This window comes from Rhinatrema bivittatum, chromosome 1, assembly GCF_901001135.1.
Source record: "Rhinatrema bivittatum chromosome 1, aRhiBiv1.1, whole genome shotgun sequence".
In the NCBI taxonomy this organism is placed as follows: Eukaryota; Metazoa; Chordata; class Amphibia; order Gymnophiona; family Rhinatrematidae; genus Rhinatrema; species Rhinatrema bivittatum.
Window position 1 is genome coordinate 603,732,969 of NC_042615.1, and position 18,482 is coordinate 603,751,450.

General features: G+C 44.4%; 1 protein-coding gene across 5 annotated transcripts in view; it reads right to left on the reverse strand.

The window, feature by feature from the left end:
- Positions 1 to 18,482, reverse strand: part of SNCAIP (synuclein alpha interacting protein) — a 320,048-nt gene that overhangs the window by 14,920 nt on the left and 286,646 nt on the right. For all 5 annotated transcript variants that reach the window (XM_029619986.1, XM_029620002.1, XM_029620011.1 and 2 more), the window contains one exon: positions 9,074 to 9,166. In XM_029619986.1, the coding sequence (XP_029475846.1) occupies positions 9,074 to 9,166 (93 nt within the window). The remainder of the gene's footprint in view (positions 1 to 9,073; positions 9,167 to 18,482) is intronic.

Sequence of the window (18,482 nt, forward strand, 5' to 3'; positions counted from 1 at the left end):
ATCGAGTGTGTGGTTTTACATGCACATAGGAAAATTGGTTCTTACCTGCTAATTTTCATTCCTGTAGTACCATGGATCAGTCCAGACACCTGGGTTCATCTCCCCCTATTAGCAGATAGAGATAGAGAAAAAAACCTTGCTGACACCGTATCTAAACAACCGTGCCACCTGCAGTTCGTCAGTATATATCTATATCAAAGCAGATAACAGCAAAAAATATGGAACCATTAAACAATAATTAACAAGAACATGGAATGCAACAGAGAACAATCTTACAGCTGAGCGGACGACTCTCCCCTTAATATAACCCCCTTCTAATTGGGGGGGGGGGGGCTCTGGGCTGATCCGTGGTACTACAGGAATGAAAATTAGCAGGTAAGAACCAATTTTTCTTTCCCTGTATGTACCTGGATCAGTCCAGAGGGCTGGGATGTACCAAAGCCCTTACCCAGGGTAGGACCTGGAGAGTCCCGCTCGCAAAACACTCTCGCCAAAGGAAGGGTTTGCTGGAGACCCGACATCTAGGTGATAGTGCCTTCCAAAAGTATGCAGTGACTTCCAAATTGCCGCTCTGCAAATTTCCTGTGGGGAAACAAGTTGAGATTCCGCCCACGTGGCCACTTGCGAACGTGTGGAGGACGACCCTGTGTAATATATGTGGAAGAAATAGCCTCCTTCAACCATCGTGCAATAGAAGCTTTAGAAGCCTTGGAGCCTTTATTAGGACCACTCCACAGCACGAAGAGGTGATCGGACCTCTTAAAGTCATTGGTAATCTCGAGTAACGCAATAAAGCTCTCTGAACATCTAGATGTTTGAGCTCCCTCGCATTAGGATCCGACGCCAGTAAGTTAGGAAAAGCCGGAATTTCCACTGACTGACATGGAATGCTGAAACCACCTTTGGTAAAAAGGAACGTACTGTCCATAAAGAAACTCCGGATACTGAAATCTGAAGGAAAGGATCTCGTCAAGATTACACCTGTAACTCAGAAATTCTTCTAGCTGAACAAATGGCGATGAGAAAAATTACCTCAAGTGTCATATTCTTTAACGTAGCCCTTCAGAGTGGCTCGAAGGGAGGTTCACACAGAGCTTTAAGAACTAGAATAAGGTTCCAGGACGGACAAAATTTCCGAATTGGAGGATGAAGATTCATCGTACCTCTAAGAAAATGAACCACATCTGGATGAGACGAAATAGAGGAACCTTCAGTTTTGCCATGGAGAGCCCAGTGTTGCTACCTGCAGTTTAAGAGAACTAAGAGATAAGCCCTTGGTGAAGCCATCCTGTAAGAAAGATAATATTTCAGGAATTAAGACCCTAAGAGGGTGAAATCCCCTGATGGAACACCAGGATTCAAAAATCTTCCATACCTGAACATATGAGAGGTTAATAGACTTCCTTCTAGACTGTAACAATGTGGTGACTTCCAAGTCCGGGTAACTTTCCTTTTCAAACACCTCCTCTCAAAAACCCATGTTGCTAGAGAAAAGCGAGCAGCCTGATCGAAAAATATAGAACCCTGTTGAGGAAGACACGTCAGGTGGCCGAAGCGGGCCATCCACCGCCAGGTTGAGCAGATCCGCAAACCACGGATGCCGAGGTCACTCCAGAGCCACTAGAATCACCTCTCTGCAATGCTTTTCTATGCAACATAGAACCAGTGGCCATGGAGGAAAAACATATAGTAGAAACATAGAAACATAGAAACATAGAAATGACGGCAGAAGAAGACCAAATGGCCCATCCAGTCTGCCCAGCAAGCTTCACACATTTTTTCTCTCATACTTATCTGTTTCTCTTAGCTCTTGGTTCTATTTCCCTTCCACCCCCACCTTTAATGTAGAGAGCAGTGATGGAGCTGCATCCAAGTGAAATATCTAGCTTGATTAGTTAGGGGTAGTAGCCGCCGCAATAAGCAAGCTACACCCATGAACTCCCTGAAGCCATGGTAGAACTAGAGCGTCGACCCCTTCGGCCCCGTACTGTCTTCGGCGACTGAAGAATCGGAAGGCCTTGGCATTTCAAGAGGTCACCATAAGGTCGACATGAGGTAGACCCCAATGATCTCGAATTAACTGCATGGCTGTCTCTGAGATTTCCCCACTCGCCTGGATCCAAGTGTGTGCGACTCAAGAAATCCACCTGTTCCTGCGATGTGGGATGCCGCTAATCTCTCTAGATGTTGTTCCACCCAGAGCACCAACCTCTGCGCCTCTAGAGCCACTGCCTTGCTTTTGGTTCCACCCTGCTGATTTATATACGCTACTGTTGTCGCATTGTCCAACAGAACTTGAACCGGATGATTCCGTAGTAACGGCAGAACTCCTTCAAGGCCAAGCGACCCGCCCTGGTCTATAGGCGGTTAATAGACCACGCAGACTGTCTCGTGGACCAGGATCCCTGAACCGAATGGGACTGATAAACAGCTCCCCATCCAACGAAACTGGCATCGGCAGTAACCACTATCCAATCGGGAACTTCGAGGTCCACTCCCCAACTGAGATTGGAAGTCTGAAGTCACCATGACAGACTGTCTCTCGGCAAACCCTCAAGAGGTAAGCGGATATGATATTCTTCTGATACTGGCTTCCAGCGGGTCAACAATACCATCTGTAGTGGTCTCATATGGGAAAACTCCCAGGGAACCAAGCGTGGAGGCCATCGAGCCGAGAACCTGTAAGTAGTCCCAGACCTTGGGTACCTGCAACTGCAAAAACTGGCGGATCTGGGCCTGAAGTTTCAAGATTCGATCTTGAGAAAGACTCTGCCTATAAGAGTATCAAACCGAGCTCCTAAATACTCTAAAGTTTGTGTTGGTGATAGCTGACTTTTGTCATGATTCACTACCCAACCTAGGGACTCTAGGACTTCGAGAACTTGATGAACCAACTTGCGGCATAGAGACTCTGACTTGGCTCTGATCAACCAACCATCCAAATATGGGTGAACTAGAATACCCTCCTTTCGAAGGAAAGCTACCACCACCACCATCACCTTGGTGAAAGTCCGTGGAGCCGTGGCAAGACCAAACGGAAGAGCCTGAAACTGAAAATATTGACCAAGAATCATGAAGCGGAGAGTCTTGATGGATGGGAATATGTAGATAAACCTCTATGAGATCCAAGGAAGCCAGGAATTCTTCTTTGCGTATAGCCACTATGACCGACCTGAGGGTTTCCATCCTGAAGCGTGGCACCTTGAGTTTTGCATTGACCTTTAAATTGAGTATTGGCCGAAATGACCCCTCCTTTTTGTGGACCAGAAAATAAATGGAGTATCTCCCTTGACGAAGCTTCGCTCTGGGAACTGGTACTACCGCACTTAACCGACATAACCGGTCTAGAGTCAGTTGTACCGCCGCCCGCTTGACCAGACAGCTGCATGGGGAAATTAGAAAAAGTTCCTGTATGGGATGAGCAAATTCTAAAACCTAACCGTTTCTTATCACATTGAGAAACCACTGGTCCTGAGTGATCTTGGCCCACTTGTCGTAAAAGTGCCGTAAGCGACCTCTTATAATAGGAACGACGGAGTGGATCAACCTGGTATCATTGGGTAGACTTACCTCTTGCTGAGAAGCCACCAGAGGATCCCATAAAGGACCTTCTGGCTCCACGAAAGGATTGACCCTATGCTTGCCCCCGCGAAAAATATTGTCTCTGAGGTCCTGGCATACCACGGGTAGGCCGCGATCTTCTATTGGACCGAAAAAGAGACCGTGATTAAAAAAATCTCTTACCCTTAGGTTTATCCTCAGGTAACCTGAGGACTTTATTATGTCCAAGAAAGTGGATCAGCTGCTCTAGATCCTCGCCAAACAAGAACTTACCTTTGAAAGGCAAGGATGCCAATTGTGCCTTAGAGGAAACATCCGCCGCTCAATTGTGAAGCCAAAGCAACCTTCGGGCAGCCACAGCTAATGCCATTACTCTGGAGGAAGTACGCACCAAATCTTAGAGGGCATCCGCACCGTAAGACACAGCTGCTTCCACACGCTCAGCCGTTTCTGCGTCCACAGCTAATTGAGGCAAATTACTTTGAAGATGCTGTACCCACTGGAGACAAGCATGCTGCAAGAAACTTGAACAAAGTACTGCATGCAAACCCAGGGACGCCACCTCAAAAATCCTTTTAAGATGTAACTCCATCTTACGATCTTGTACATTTTTTAAAGCGGCCGACCCAATAACCGGAATCGTGGTGCACTTAGTCATGGCAGACATCGCCGCATCTACTTTCGGGAGAGAAAACATTTCTAAATCCTGTTCTGGCAGAGGGTAAAGTTTCCCCATGGTTCTGCCAACCTTTAAACCAGAATCAGGAGTCCCCCATTCCTCTTCTACTAACTTCCTAACTGACTTGTAGTAAGGGAAAGAATTTGGAGGATCTCAGATGGTACCTAGTACCAGGTTCTCGCCATCCAAATCCTGGTTCTCCTGAGGCATTTTAAACCTAAGAATTTGGTAAGCCAAGAGAAGCAAAACCTCCAGCTCTTCCCTTTTAAAAAGGTGGACCACCTTGTGATCCTCCGGCTCATGAATAAAAGAGACCGGGTCATCCCCTTGACCCGCATCCTTGGTAGCCGGAATAACCGGAGCCACAAGTGGAGCTTGGCCAGACCCCGAACCAGTATCACCAGGACCTAAGATAACATCCTCCGGATCAATCGCCCCAACTGCATCACCCTGCAGGTGAAAAATCAAGCCCTGTGCTGAGGGAACCCTATTACCAGGCATAGGAGACCTCCTGGGACCCCCCAAAGGACCCTCAGTGGGCTGGACTGGTGGAATCTGCAGCTGTGTAGTCCCCCCAGCTGCTTTCTGTCTGGCCATATAGGCATCATGAAGTAAGAAAACAAAGTCTGTGGAGAAAATCCTCCCTGCACCAAAGCCAGAATGGTCTGGTTGAAAAACAGGTAAACCAGAGCTTTCCTCACTTTCTAGCCCTCCCTGCCCATTCCCCAACCCAGAATGGGCCAGAGACAGAGATGGAAGATCCTCCCCCATCCACCCCGGCAACATGGGAACTGCTGCGGAAACATCCAAAATGACTGCCGTTCCTGTGCCGGCCGGGTGAGGTAAAAAAAAAGTTGCAGCTGTTCCAAAAGACAACGATACTCAATGCTATTTAGCGGGAGGAGCCACAGACGAACCCTCCCCACCATCGGCACAGTGCATAACCCGACCTATTAAGCCGGGAAGAATCAGAGTCGCATCAAAGGCATGCCCTGCCACGAGCCATAAGGTAGAGATAAAATTAAAATCCTTTCTCTGAAGGTACTCACCACAACAGAAGAAAAGGTCCCCCAAACAAACAGCCAGAGCCCCTCAAAAATCTCCTACCTAAGAGGAGAAAGTCGCTCGCCTGTAGAGCAGTGCTCCAGACCAAACACAGTTTGTTTTTTTTTTAATTAGCTTTAGTTAGCCCTGAAAAATAGGCAAAAATAGTCAAAACATTCTTGTAAAAAAGTATTGTAAAGAGCCTGCAGCCGCCTCAGCGGCCTCGTGAAGGGAGGGATCTGGACATCCAGATTTACACCTCACGGGCGCCCAGACCAAGCACAAACAAGGGTACCAACCCCTGGCTCGACCACCTCAACAGGCCAGGGAAGAGCCCTAAGGATTCTAAAAAAATAAAAGAAACCCCCGGGAGGAAGGCTCAAAAGAAAAAAATTAGTTGAAAAAAATTAGTCAACTGCAGAGCTGCAGGATTAACAGCTTCTGCCGTCTGCTGGAGACAGAGAATACTGGCATGGTTGCTTAGATACAGTGTCAGCGAGGTTTTTTTCTCTGTCTTCATCTGCTGATAGGGGGAGATGAACCCAAGTGTCTGGACTGATCCGGTACGTATGGGGAATGGTGCGAGTAATTGTTTCTGCGCGGATTTTCTGCACGGATCTCATTAGATTACTCTTCCATGATTAAATCCCATGCAGCCACCTGTATTTGCTGTGCGCTATGAAAAAAATATGCATAGAAAAATTGCGCTGATTTCAGCATGGGTCTAATTACATCAGCCCCAAAGTGAGAGAACTATGGAAAAAGATGTTGTTCTTGAGAGGACCAAATAACAGAAGGCTAAATGTTATCATTATTTACAATAGATTTGGAAATAATTCATCTTACTACAGCTGAAATTTACAGACAAAAAAAAACCAACTAAATTAATGTTTTGCTTTAATCTTTATGTGAAAGATATTGGGAAAATAGCTGCACCTGAACTATTCTTTGTAGGTGATGATTCAGAGGAACCGAAGCAAATCACTGTGAAGGTAACTTTGAAACTGACTGCGCATGCACTCATGTACACACATTTGCCGGTGTGCTCACATGGACGCTCCGATCTTATAACATACGTGTTTATGCACGCATGTTATAAAATCAGTTACCTGCGCATACATGTGCGCACAATTTTATATCGACGCACGCATATGTGCACAAATGCCATGTGGAGCGTGTAAGGGGGGGAGTTTAGTAAGTACACGTGGCAATGTATTAGGCCTATTTCCCAGTTCTCTCCCAGTTCACCCCAGTAAAGCAGCGGACTTCCTAAACCCACTACCTAACTTGCCTCCCTTTTACCCTACTAGCAACAACCCTTAAAACTCTGCTGATTACCCTATTTTTTTCATTGCACTACTTACAAGCAGTCCATAGCAGAAGCAAGTTACGCGATTGTGGGATCCCAGTGCGTGCTTGTGCGCGAAACTGACTTGATGGTGTAGTCCCGGCTGCCCATGCCCCACCCAGACATGCCCATGCCCCGCCACTTTCCCCAAAACATTTTTAATGCATGTACCGGGAGATACGCATGTGGCCACGGGCCTTTTAAAATCTGCGCGGCCTGCGTGCTTCCGAATCACGTGCATATGTCCCGGCTTGGTTTGGTTTTTAAAATCTACCTGCATGAATCTGGAAGAGGTGCTAGAGCAAACTGGCAAAACTAAATAGCAAAAAATCACCAGAGCATGATGATATTCACCCCAGAGTTCTAAAGGAATTGAAATATGAAATTACAGACCTGCTACCAATAATCTGTAACCTATCATTTAAACCTGCTTTCGTTCTCTAGGACTGAAGGATAGGAAATGTAAAGGCATTTTTCAAAGAAGGCTCCAGGGGTGACCCAAGTAAGTAAAGACCAGTGAGTCCGATGTTGGTTGCCAGGTAAAATGGCAGGGCTATTGTTAAGAGTAAAATTGCTGGTCATATAGATAAACATGGTTTAACAGGGAAGATCTAGTACAGATTTAGCAAAGGGAGGTCATGGCTTACTAACCTACTGGAATTCTTTAATGGTGTGAGTAAGCATATGGATAAAGGTGAGCTGTATTTTGATTTTCAGAAGGCATTTGATAATGTCCTTCATGAGAGACTCCTCATAAAACTAAAAAGTCATGGGATAGAAGGCAATGGTAACTGGTTAAAACATAGGAAACAAAAAATAGTACTAAATGGTCAGTTTTTCTCAATGGAGAAATGTAAATAATGGGGTGTCCCGGGGTTCAGTATTGGGACTGGTGTTGTTTAACTTATTCATTAATGGACCTGGAAAAAGGAGCAATGAGTGATTAAATTTGCAGATAACACAAAAATATTCAAAATAGTTAAAATGCAAGCAGGCTGTGAGGAACTGGAGTAAGACCTTGTCAGACTGGGGAACTGGGCTATTAAACGGCAGATAAAATTTTATGTGGACACGTGCAAAGTAATGCACATAGTAAAGATAATTTTAACTATGGGTACATCTACACAATGCTGGGCTCTATATTAGGAGTAATCACTCAGGAAAAAGATCTTGGAATCACGGTGGACAATATGATGAAATCCTCCGCTCAGTGTGTGAAGCTGGTCAAAAAAAAAATCAAATAGAATGTTTAGGAATTATTCAGAAAGAAATGTGGAATACATTTGTGAACATCATAATGCCTCTATATTGATCTATGGTGAAACTGCACCTTGAAAAGTGTGTGCAGTTCGGGTCTCCCTTTTCTAACAGAAATGTAGCAGAATTAGAAAAGGTACAGAGAAGGGCAACAAAAATGTAAAAGAAGATGGAACAGTTCCCTTATGAAGAAAGGGTAAACAGGTTAGGGCTCTTAAGCTTGGAGAAGAGATGACAACAATAGATAGATATGATAGATGTTTATGAAATCATGAGTGAGATGGAACAGGTAAATAGGGGATGGTTATTTACCCTTTCAAATAGTTCAGGACTAAGGGACACATCATGAAACTAGCAGGTAGCATATTTAAAACAAATTGTAGAAAGTATTTTTTCACGTAATGCCCTATTAATCTGAGGAATTTGTTGCCAGAGGATGTGGACAAAGCATAGTTGGGCTTAAAAAGTTTTGGATTAGTCAGGTAGACTTGGGGAAAGCCACCGCTTATGTGCAGGAACAAGCAACAAGGAATTGGATCTATTCTTTGGGATCTATTGGTTACTTCCTAACGACTCAGACTGCTCATTTGGGAGATGGAATTTTGGGCTTGATGGATCTTTGGTCTGACACAGCGTGGTACTTCTTATGTTCTTACAGTATGTGCTCACATTAGAGCAGGCAATGGAAAATCGATGCTTAGGGACCAAAAGGATCCTGATATAGCAGGAAAATGCTGGAGAACGAAAAGGAAAAAAAAAATCAGAAAAGTATCCCACATGTTTTTAAAGATGTTTGTGCACTTATTCATTAATAACTGCTCTAATCATTTGTTACATTGTTATTGTCAAATGTGCATATGAGAAAAATACTGTTAAAGGTTTTATGTTCCTAGATCACATGCAGCATCTCTAAAGGGTCAACTAAGTTGGTTCCAGTGATCAGTTCCATTTCTAAAGATAAATAATGAGGCATGGGGAGAGAGGAGCCCTACAAGACCAAGTGGAAACAGAACATATGTTGTAATATGTAATACACTGAAAGCTGGAAGTTTTACAGCTCTAAACTATAAAATAAAGGTACATATAATTTAGAGTTCTGCCTTTGCGTGTGTTCAGGGTATGTGGGCTTTAAAGCTGCAAGTACCTTTACTTGCATTCCCCCTCCCCCTCCTATCTCTGGTTACCTGGGGGATGTTGGTATTGATCTGTCGTCTGACTTCTGGGCTTCTAGTAGCTGTTGGAGTTGGCTCTGCAAAGTAACTCGTTCTGTTGTCTGCCTGTAGAGAAATTTTTACATGGTTAATCTCAATCATTTTCCAAGATTACTCAATCTGGGGAAAGAGTGCAATCACATAAAATGTAGGATTTAGCTGCCACTTGTTGCAATGCAGTGGAATATTAAAATACACAAAAAGACCTCCTGGTTGTCTGAATCGATATTCTGTTGTCTGACAGCAAGTGAGAGAATACTCCTAGTGTATAACCAATGTCTCGTAGCTCCAAGTTGATCTGCAGATGGTTCTCCCCTGGGCACATGCAGACTCTGTGAGCACCTCTACCTTTTGTTGGAGGTGTCAAGGACAAAATCAATTGATGCGCTGGGATGCACAGTGGGAGGCCCCCCCTCTGGGTTCATCCTTCATGGAAGGGATGCCCTCATTCTTGGAGGGCCTGAAGGAAGACAATGGAATTGTAATGTCACCCCCAACAAATACAGGATATAGGTGTAAAAATTAACAAAATAAATCAGCTCAATAGTCCACTCTTAAGGAATAGGTCCAAAAAGGAAGCCAAGAAAAGCAGCAAGCCAAGAGAAAATAACTAAAAAGCTATAAGCACAAATGCTCGTAGTCTGTGTAATAAAATTTCAGATCTGCAAGCCTTAATGGTGGAGGTGGACTTGGATATGTTGCTATTACAGAGATATGTTCATTTTGTCTCATGACTGGGATACAGTCATACTTAGCTATAACCAACTGAGAAAGGCTAGAGATGACAGAAAAGGGGGAGGAGAAGCATTCTGTGTCAAGAACAATATCCAAATATTGAAATATAGGGGATCTGAACAAAGAAGGAAGGACCATGGGCTATATTAAAAAGAGATCACGGCACATCTGTCTATATTGGTGTGGACCTCAGGCCTCTAACTCAAACAGAGGAACTGAACAGAGATCTGGCCGAAAAGATCTGAAAAGTGAGAAGGAAAGGTGAGATGTTGCTTGTCAGTGATTTTAATCTGCCACATGTGGATTGGAGTATCCCTTCTGCAGATTCTGCAAGAAATACAAAAATTATTTATGCCTTTCAAGGGGCTCTGTTTAATGGAAATCATGAGGGGAGAAACAACACTGGACCTGCTACTCACAAATGGAGACAGTATCTCTAATGTCCAGGGAGGTTCCAACCTGAACATCAGTGATCATCAGATGATATGGTTTGATATAGCATCCAAGACAAAGTCATATGAAGAGCAAGGTCTTGGATTTCAAAAATATGGACTTGGTAAAATGGGAATGTACCCAGAAAAGGAACTAGAAGGCTGGGAGAAGATAGATGAAGTGGAAAAAATGTGAATCAAAATGAACATAGCTATAATAATAGCAACAAATCTTTATGTAAGAAAAGGAAGAAGAAAAGGAAATTGATATGGTTCTCCAAAGAGGTGGCTGAAAAATAAAGACAAAAAGATCAGCATTTAAAAAGTACAAAGGAACTCAAAAAGAGGAAGACAGTAGAGAATATCTGGTGAAACTGAAAAAGATGAGAAAAAAACAAGGATAGCAAAAGTTCGAGTGTAAGAAAGGATTGCCAAAGAGATAAAGTGAGGTAACAAAACATTTCTTCAGATATATCAAAGATAGGAGGAAGGACAGAAATGGTAAGACTGAAAGGAGAAAAGCTGAAATTTTAAATAAATACTTCAGTTCAATGTTCACTAAAGAAGACCCTGGAGGAGGACTGTTGCTGGTTGGCAAGTGTGCGGATGGAAGTAGGATAAATACAATCCCATTTACAGAAGAGAATATTTGGGTGGAACTAACAAAATTGAAAGTGGACAAGGCCAGGGGCCAGATGAGATACATCCTAGGATACTAAAGTTGCTCAGAGAGGTGCTGGTGGGCCCACTGATATTGGAGAAGGGCAGTGGTGGTTCCACTTCACATAAGTGGAAACAAAGGAGAGGCTGTAAATAACAGGTTTGCTAGCCTTAGAAAATTAGTGGAGGCACTGCTGAAGGATAGTCAAGTATCTATAACCCAATGGTTGCAGAATCTGAGGCAGCATGGATTTACCAGAGGAAGATTGTCTGAAATGAATCTTTTTTGACTGGGTGACCAGAAAATTAGCTCAAGGATGAGCACTCAACCTGATTTATCTTGAAATTAGCAAAGCTTTTTGACACTGTTCCACATAGAGGCTCATGAACAAAATTGAGAAGTCTGGGAGTTGGTCCCAAGGTGATAGAATGGATTACAAATTGGTTGACTGACAGATGACAGTGAATGGTGGTAAATGGAACCTATTCTGAGGAGAGAATAGTGATAAGTGGAGTGCCTCAAGGATCGGTTCTGGAATGAGTTCTGTTCAGTATCTTAGTGAGTGACATAGCAGAAGGATTAGAAGGAAAAGTTTGCCTTTTAGCAGATGACACTAAGATCTGCAAAATAATCTGAAGGAGTAGTAGAAAGAATAAAAAGTGATCTAAGGAAGTTAGAGGAGTGGTAGAAGGTTTGGCAGTTGGGATTCAGTGGCAAGAAGTGCAGAGTCTTGCATTTGAGGTGCAGAAATCCAAAAGAGCTCTATGTGACAGGGGTGAAAGATTGATGAGCACGGACGGGAAAAGAGACCTCGGAGTAATAGTGTCTGATGATCTGAAGGTGGTGAAGCAATGTGACAAGACAGGGGCTACAGTCAGAGGGATGCTGGACTGCAAAGAGAGAAGCATAAACAGAAGGAAAAAGTACATGATAATGCCCTTGTACAGGTCCCTGGTGAGGCCTTATTTCTGGAGATCATATCTCAAAGGATAGAGAAAGGACGGAATGGTCCAGAGAAATGTAAAAGCAAGTTTGTTTACCATAAATGGTGTTTCCGTAGATAGCAGGATGAATTAGCCATACTGTCTGGGAACATGCACGCGACTGGAGTAGGCGGAGATTTCTTAGTTAGTCACAGAGTTTTAACTCTGTGCGACTGTGCGGTCGTCTTCCTGCACAATCCTCTCCTTTTCTCCTCAGTCTCTTTGTAGCCAAGCGAGAGGTAACAGTTAAAGAAGGTGATTATCATTAGACTGTCTAGGGAGGAGGGAGGAATCGCATGGCTAATTCATTCTGCTATCTATGGAAATACTGTTTACGGTAAGCAAACTTGCTTTTTCCTGCCAGCAGGGCTGAATTAGCCATGCTGTCTGGGAGTCCCAAGCTCCCTGGTTGTGTCCACTCTTGGAGGTTCAGGACACCAACCATTAGGCAGAATAGATAGTCTCATCGATTATGAAGGGTTGACAAGACTGCTGAACCTAGTGCTGCATCGGAGGATGACCAAGGGTCCATGAAGCCCAGCATCCTGTTTCCAACAGAGGCCAAACCAGGCCACAAGAACCTGGCAATTACCCAAACATTAAGAAGATCCCATGCTACTGATGCAATTAATAGCAGTGGCTATTCCCTAAGTAAACTTGATTAATAGCAGTTAATGGATTTCTCCTCCAAGAACTTATCCAAACCTTTTTTGAACCCAGCTACACTAACTGCACTAACCACATCCTCTGGTAACAAATTCCAGAGCTTAATTGTGTGTTGCGTGAAAAAGAATTTTCTCCGATTAGTCTTAAATGTGCTACTTGCTAACTTCATGGAATGCACCCTAGTTCTTCTATTATTTGAAAGTGTAAATAACTGATTCACATCTACTCATTCAAGACCTCTCATGATCTTGTTGCTCAATACAATAGTGTGATGTGAAGGTATGAATGGAGGACCAAATTGCCGCCTTGCAAATGTCCAGTAGTGGAATGTTTTTTAAGTGCGCAATACATGCTGCTGTGGCCCGCATCTGGTGCGCCTTAGGCCTTTTGTCAAGTTTAATTGAATGTTTGTTGTAACAGAACTCAATGCATTGCGATAACCAACTAGCGATGGTTCTCTTAGAGACAGGTTAACCAGGGTTATTTGGATCGAAGGAAAGGAAGAGCTGAGAAGGCCAGGAAGGAGAATGGGTCATCTGTTTGTAGTAAGTTAGAGCTCTTTTGCAGTCTAGCGAGTGCAGGAGGTCGAAGGGTAACTTTGTTGTGGTAAAACTCTAAGTAAGGGGGATAGTGAACCAAAGCTTGCAATTCACTTACTCTCCTTGCTGATGTGACGGCCACCAGGAATACTGTCTTCTAGGTTATGTATTTTATGTGGCATGAATCTAAAGGTTCGAAGGGAGACATCATTAGCTGTTCCAGTATGACATTTAGATCCCATGGTACAGGTGGCTTTGTCGCCGGCGGTCGCAGATGTGTCATGCCTCGCATGAATCTGGAAACCAAAGGATGATTAGAAATGGGAAGGCCATTATGAGAATGATGAAAAGCTGCAATAGCACTGCTATGTACTCAAACTGACGTGGCAGCTAGACCAGCTTGGTAGAGAGTATGGAGATACTCGCATGGCTGTAGATGAGAAAAGATCCAGGTTCCGTGGTTTGCACCATTTGGTGTAACGATGCCATTTTCCTGCATAGTTACATCTGGTTGAAGGCTTCCTGGGTGCGATAAGTTTATCTTCCAGTTGCGAAGGAAAGCCCTGGTGGTTCAATATTTGCCTTTCAATCTCCACGCCATCAGATTGAGGGAGTGATGCATTGGATGAAGGAGGGAGCCTCCATCTTGAGTTAGTAACATTTGGTGGTTTCCCAGTGGAATTGGTGGGCGTATGGAAAGTCGAATGAGATACGCATACAATGGTTGTCTTGGCCATGCTGGAGCTATGAGAATCATGTCCGCTATGTCTTGAATTCATTTCTGAATTGTCCTTGATATCAGTGGTATGGGGAGGGGGGGGGGGGGGGTAGGTAGGCGTACAGTAAGCCCTCCGTCCATGGAATAAGGAAGGCATCTGGAGTGTATCAAAGTTTGCTGGGGTAAATGGAGCACTTCGGGCAATTTTTTAAATCAGTGAAGCGATTCATAAATATTATTAAATAAATACATTAATTTTATTTTCTGTGCAGCTTGGCAGCAATTTTCACTGAGCTGCACGTACCTTCAGTGAATTTCTAAGGAAACCTTGAGTTCGTTTTCTACCTCTTGCCAAGCTGAAAGTAATATTGTAAAACTCTTTAAGGCAGGGATGTTTAAACTATGAGACCATACCTGGGAACTTTTAAATGTTGGTTACCCTAAGATTAGCAGATTAATAGGAGGTGGGTTTGGGTAATTGCCAGGTTCTTGTGGCCTGGTTTGGCCTCTGTTGGAAACAGGATGCTGGGCTTGATGGACCCTTGGTCTGACCCAGCATGGCAATTTCTTATGTTCTTATGTTCTTATGATCTTAGACAAATGGTTTTACTAGAGGAAGATCATGCCAGACAAAGCTGATTGACTGATTGCATGTCTAGAGAATTGGATAAAAAAGAGCCCTTGATGTGATTTATCTGCAATTCAGTAGAAATTTTGATGCTGCCCACATAGGAAGTTCATGAATACATTGAAAAACCAGAATGGATTTGAAATTGGTTGACTGACAAACATCAGTGAATAGTTGCAAATGAAACCTACTGGAGTGCCTCAAGGATTGGTTCTGGGATCAGTTCTGTTCAGTGTCTTTGTAAGCAATATTGCAGAAGGATGGTATAACCTGGGAATACTGTCTGGTTACAAGTAAGTCCTAGGAAATAGTACTAGTGCAGTTAGTGAAAGAAATAATTAGGGGAGGATCCATTTGTGTGCGTCCCTCCCTTTGAGGGTGTTGGAATGAACGTCCCACTCAGAAGTTTTATAGCAGAGTTCCGCCAAGGACTGTGAGGGCAGTCTAAGTTTGCAGTTCAGGAGGAAGGTTGTAACTTTTGCATCAGTTATATTTTTGACCTACCTGAGGGCCAGGGCTCCATTCTTCCTGAGTATCCTTCTGAACAGGTCAAGGGCTCCACGACTGTACTCTTCTCACAAGGTGCAGAGTGATTGTTCTGGGAATATTTTAGCTTTTGAATTTTTACTTGGTAGAAGCCTTGCTTCTGGGCCTTTTCTGGATTCAGGGAATGGGGAACCCTATGTTTGGGACGTTCAGGGATAGGGAAGACCTGGCCCAGAACTGGTGGTGACTTGCTGCAAGGGGTAACTCCGGTATTATTCTTTTTTGGGAAACAAGTTATTTTTGAAGACTTCAGATGAAGTGTTTATTCTGTCACTCTTCTTACCCATCCACATACCTGTTAAGCTGCAGTTCCATCCAGGATCCCTCCCAATAGGGATCCCAATTGACTTAAAAGGAACTGTGAATAAGAACTGTGAATAAGAACATACTGACAATTTGGAGGACACCCACCCAGAGTCTTCACCCTACAGGGAAGAGAGAGAGGAATTGCTCTCTGTGCAGAGACAGAACTTTTGGCCATCTTGGAAGGGGTTTTCCCAATCATCTAAGCGTTGCCCTGCCCACTGGGACTACCATTTTCTAAATCCAGAAGGGTGGAGAGTTCCCTTGCCTACTTAAAAGACACATGCATACATAGAGGACAAAAATTTGTAAAAAGAGCCAGGAAGACTGTGGTGCTGCAAATATATTTATTATGCCAATATTCAATAAGGGGTAGATTTTAAAAATTTGTGTGATCGCGTACTTTTGTTCGCATACCAGGCGCGAACAAAAGTACGCTGGATTTTATAAGATACGTGCGTAGCCGCGCGTATCTTATAAAATTCGGGGTCGGCGTGCGCAAGGGGGTGCACATTTGTGCAACCTGCATGCGCCAAGCCCAGCGCGTGCTGCCTGTTCCCTCTGAGGCCGCTCCGATTTCGGAGCGGCCTCGGAGGGAACTTTCCTTCGCCCTCCCCCCACCTTGCCCTCCCTTCCCCTACCTAACCCACTCCCCTGGCCCTATCTACCCCCCCCCCTTACCTTTGTTGGCAGATTTACGCCTGACTTGACCACACTTGGATTGACCATTGTTACCGATCCTACTTTGGCTGACTACTCTGGACTGATACTCTGGCCTTGATCCTCGCCATACACTCGGACACTCTCTTCTGGCCTCCTGCGACCTCTGGTCTACCCTGTTTGGACACCAACCATGCTCCCTTGTTCGTGGTGGGCACTCCCTTGAACTTTCTCTCAAGGAGACTCTGCAAGGCCCACCTAAGACCAGGAGGCCCGGGTAACCAAGGGCTCAACCTGAGGGAACCCTGGGTTGCTATTGGCGAAGCTCCAGCTAGCTTCTGTCTCCTCTTGTGCTCCGCCACCTGGTGGCAGGCGCTCTCTGGGTCCAACCGGAGGGCCTTACCAATCCTGCACCAGGCCAAGGGTGCACTCCCAGTGCAACAATTAGAGACATTGTTGGTGACAAAGAAACCCATGTTGAGACTTCTGGCTCTCTGATCCAGCTGCCAGCCTTCCAGTATTTCTCTAAAATATTGGCAGATGTATGGGAACCATCCGCCAGGTGAGTGTGCAGCAAAGCCCACCTGCATCCTATTGGTTAGGCCCTGTGGAGTTGCTGCCTGCCCCTACCTCAGCCAGGTCCCACTAGTGTGCCGTCAGAGAGAAGAAAGAATGTGAGGCATTTGTGGATGTCCATATGTCACTTGTGAAATGGACACTGCTCTCCTGTAACTTCACCAGCAGCACCTGCACACAGCTATGACAATGTTTGTATAAATTGGGGATGACCTTTCTGCTGAAAGTGGTCCTGGAGGGCACTTTATAGTTTGGTGTTAGAAGCTGCAGCAAATGCCTGCACCTTCTCAATGACCTGCAGGTGCTGATCATGTAAAGCGATCAACTCACCGATAGTCCTTGTCACCACTTTGGATGCTGCCTGCCTCTTTCCCCATGACAGTGCCACTGAACACCACCCCATTGTGGGCTGTTGTTTCTTAGCTATAGTTGGGGACTGCTGCTGCAGGCCTGTCAACCTGCCAAATGAAATCTTGGAAGGAGCATAAGGAACACTCGTCCCCTTTTCAAAGACTAGTGTCTTCTGTCTTGCAGAAGTGGGGTCCCCTACTACTACTACCATCCCCAGGTGCAAATTGAAGGGGATGCTGCTTCTTCAGGTGATGCTCCATTCCAGCATTGCTTAAGTGGCCCAGTTGCTTCCCTTGGCTGATGTCTTTTGCTTAATAGTTACAACGTGCAAAGCCTAGGTCCTCCCTTATTTGAAAATGGTTCCAGATCACAGATGTCTTTTGTGATCCCTTGCCTCTGAATGAATCCTTTGGGGTGGATGACGCTGCTGGCAGTGAAGTGGGGGTGGTCACAGATGGAGTCTGAGAAATTGCAGTAGAGGATTCACTCATCCGCTGTTCCTGCACTGTCAGTGTGGCCTGCTCTCCCTCACTAACATGTCCTTCTGCCTCTCTCTCCTCTGTCACTGAAGTGGAAGCTAGCACAGTACTGACTAAGCTTCCTAATAAAGGGTCTTCAGCTAATGACTCTCCCATCTCTGCTTCAGGAAATTGTTTGAAGGGAGATTCATCAAGCTCTGAATCAGAAGAGGATGACATAACTGATCTTATAGCCTCTGCTGCACTAAGGATTTGCAGTGTTGTTTTTAGTTTCACTACTTGTACTTCTATAGGCACTGGGGGTTGTACTCTGCTGCTACTAGTACTACTAGTGCCTTCCCTTTCTCTCTCCTCTGAGATAGCAGGATCTGGCTGAGACACTGATGGAACACTGGCATATCTTTCCCAAATTTCAACTTCTTGTGGCTTTACATGTCTGTCTCTCCAGCTGACGTTTGGGATTTGAAAAAATCCCTCATTATCTTAGTTGGGAGACTCATTGTCTGTCTTGCAAATCCCTTGCCAACAATTGCAGGTTTGACATGTCCTTTGCCTGACATGATGGGGTTTTTTTTGTGCTGTAGTGCTGGACAAAAGGTGTTGTCAATTAATCTTTATTTCCAGAAATTTTGGTGGTTAGTTACACTGATAATATTAGTGTGATGAATTACTACATTGCTCCTTCTGTGTGTAAGGCTGAACAACACACAGAGAGAATACACTACAGTAGAACAACAATGTTAGTATTTTGCTATGCTAGTAACTACAGTGCACTCTAATGCACACAACACACACAGAAAAAGCAAAGAAAGATATAGTGCTATATTATGTGTGTGAGCTCAGTACTGGTAAAACAGAATTAAAAGTGAGTGCACTAGTAATTTAAATGCAGCAGCAAAATAAAATAATCCACAAAGCGGCTGCCTGTACCTGTGATGGTAAATGGCACAGACCCACTGTACACTTTGTGGATGCACAGACATATCTAACAGACACAGACCCAAAAAGAGTTAAAACAGCTTCTCTATGAGGCTGATGCAATAAACTCCCATAGAAAGTCGGTGCTGAACAGTCATGCCCGCCCTCTTAATGCGCCCCAGGTGCTC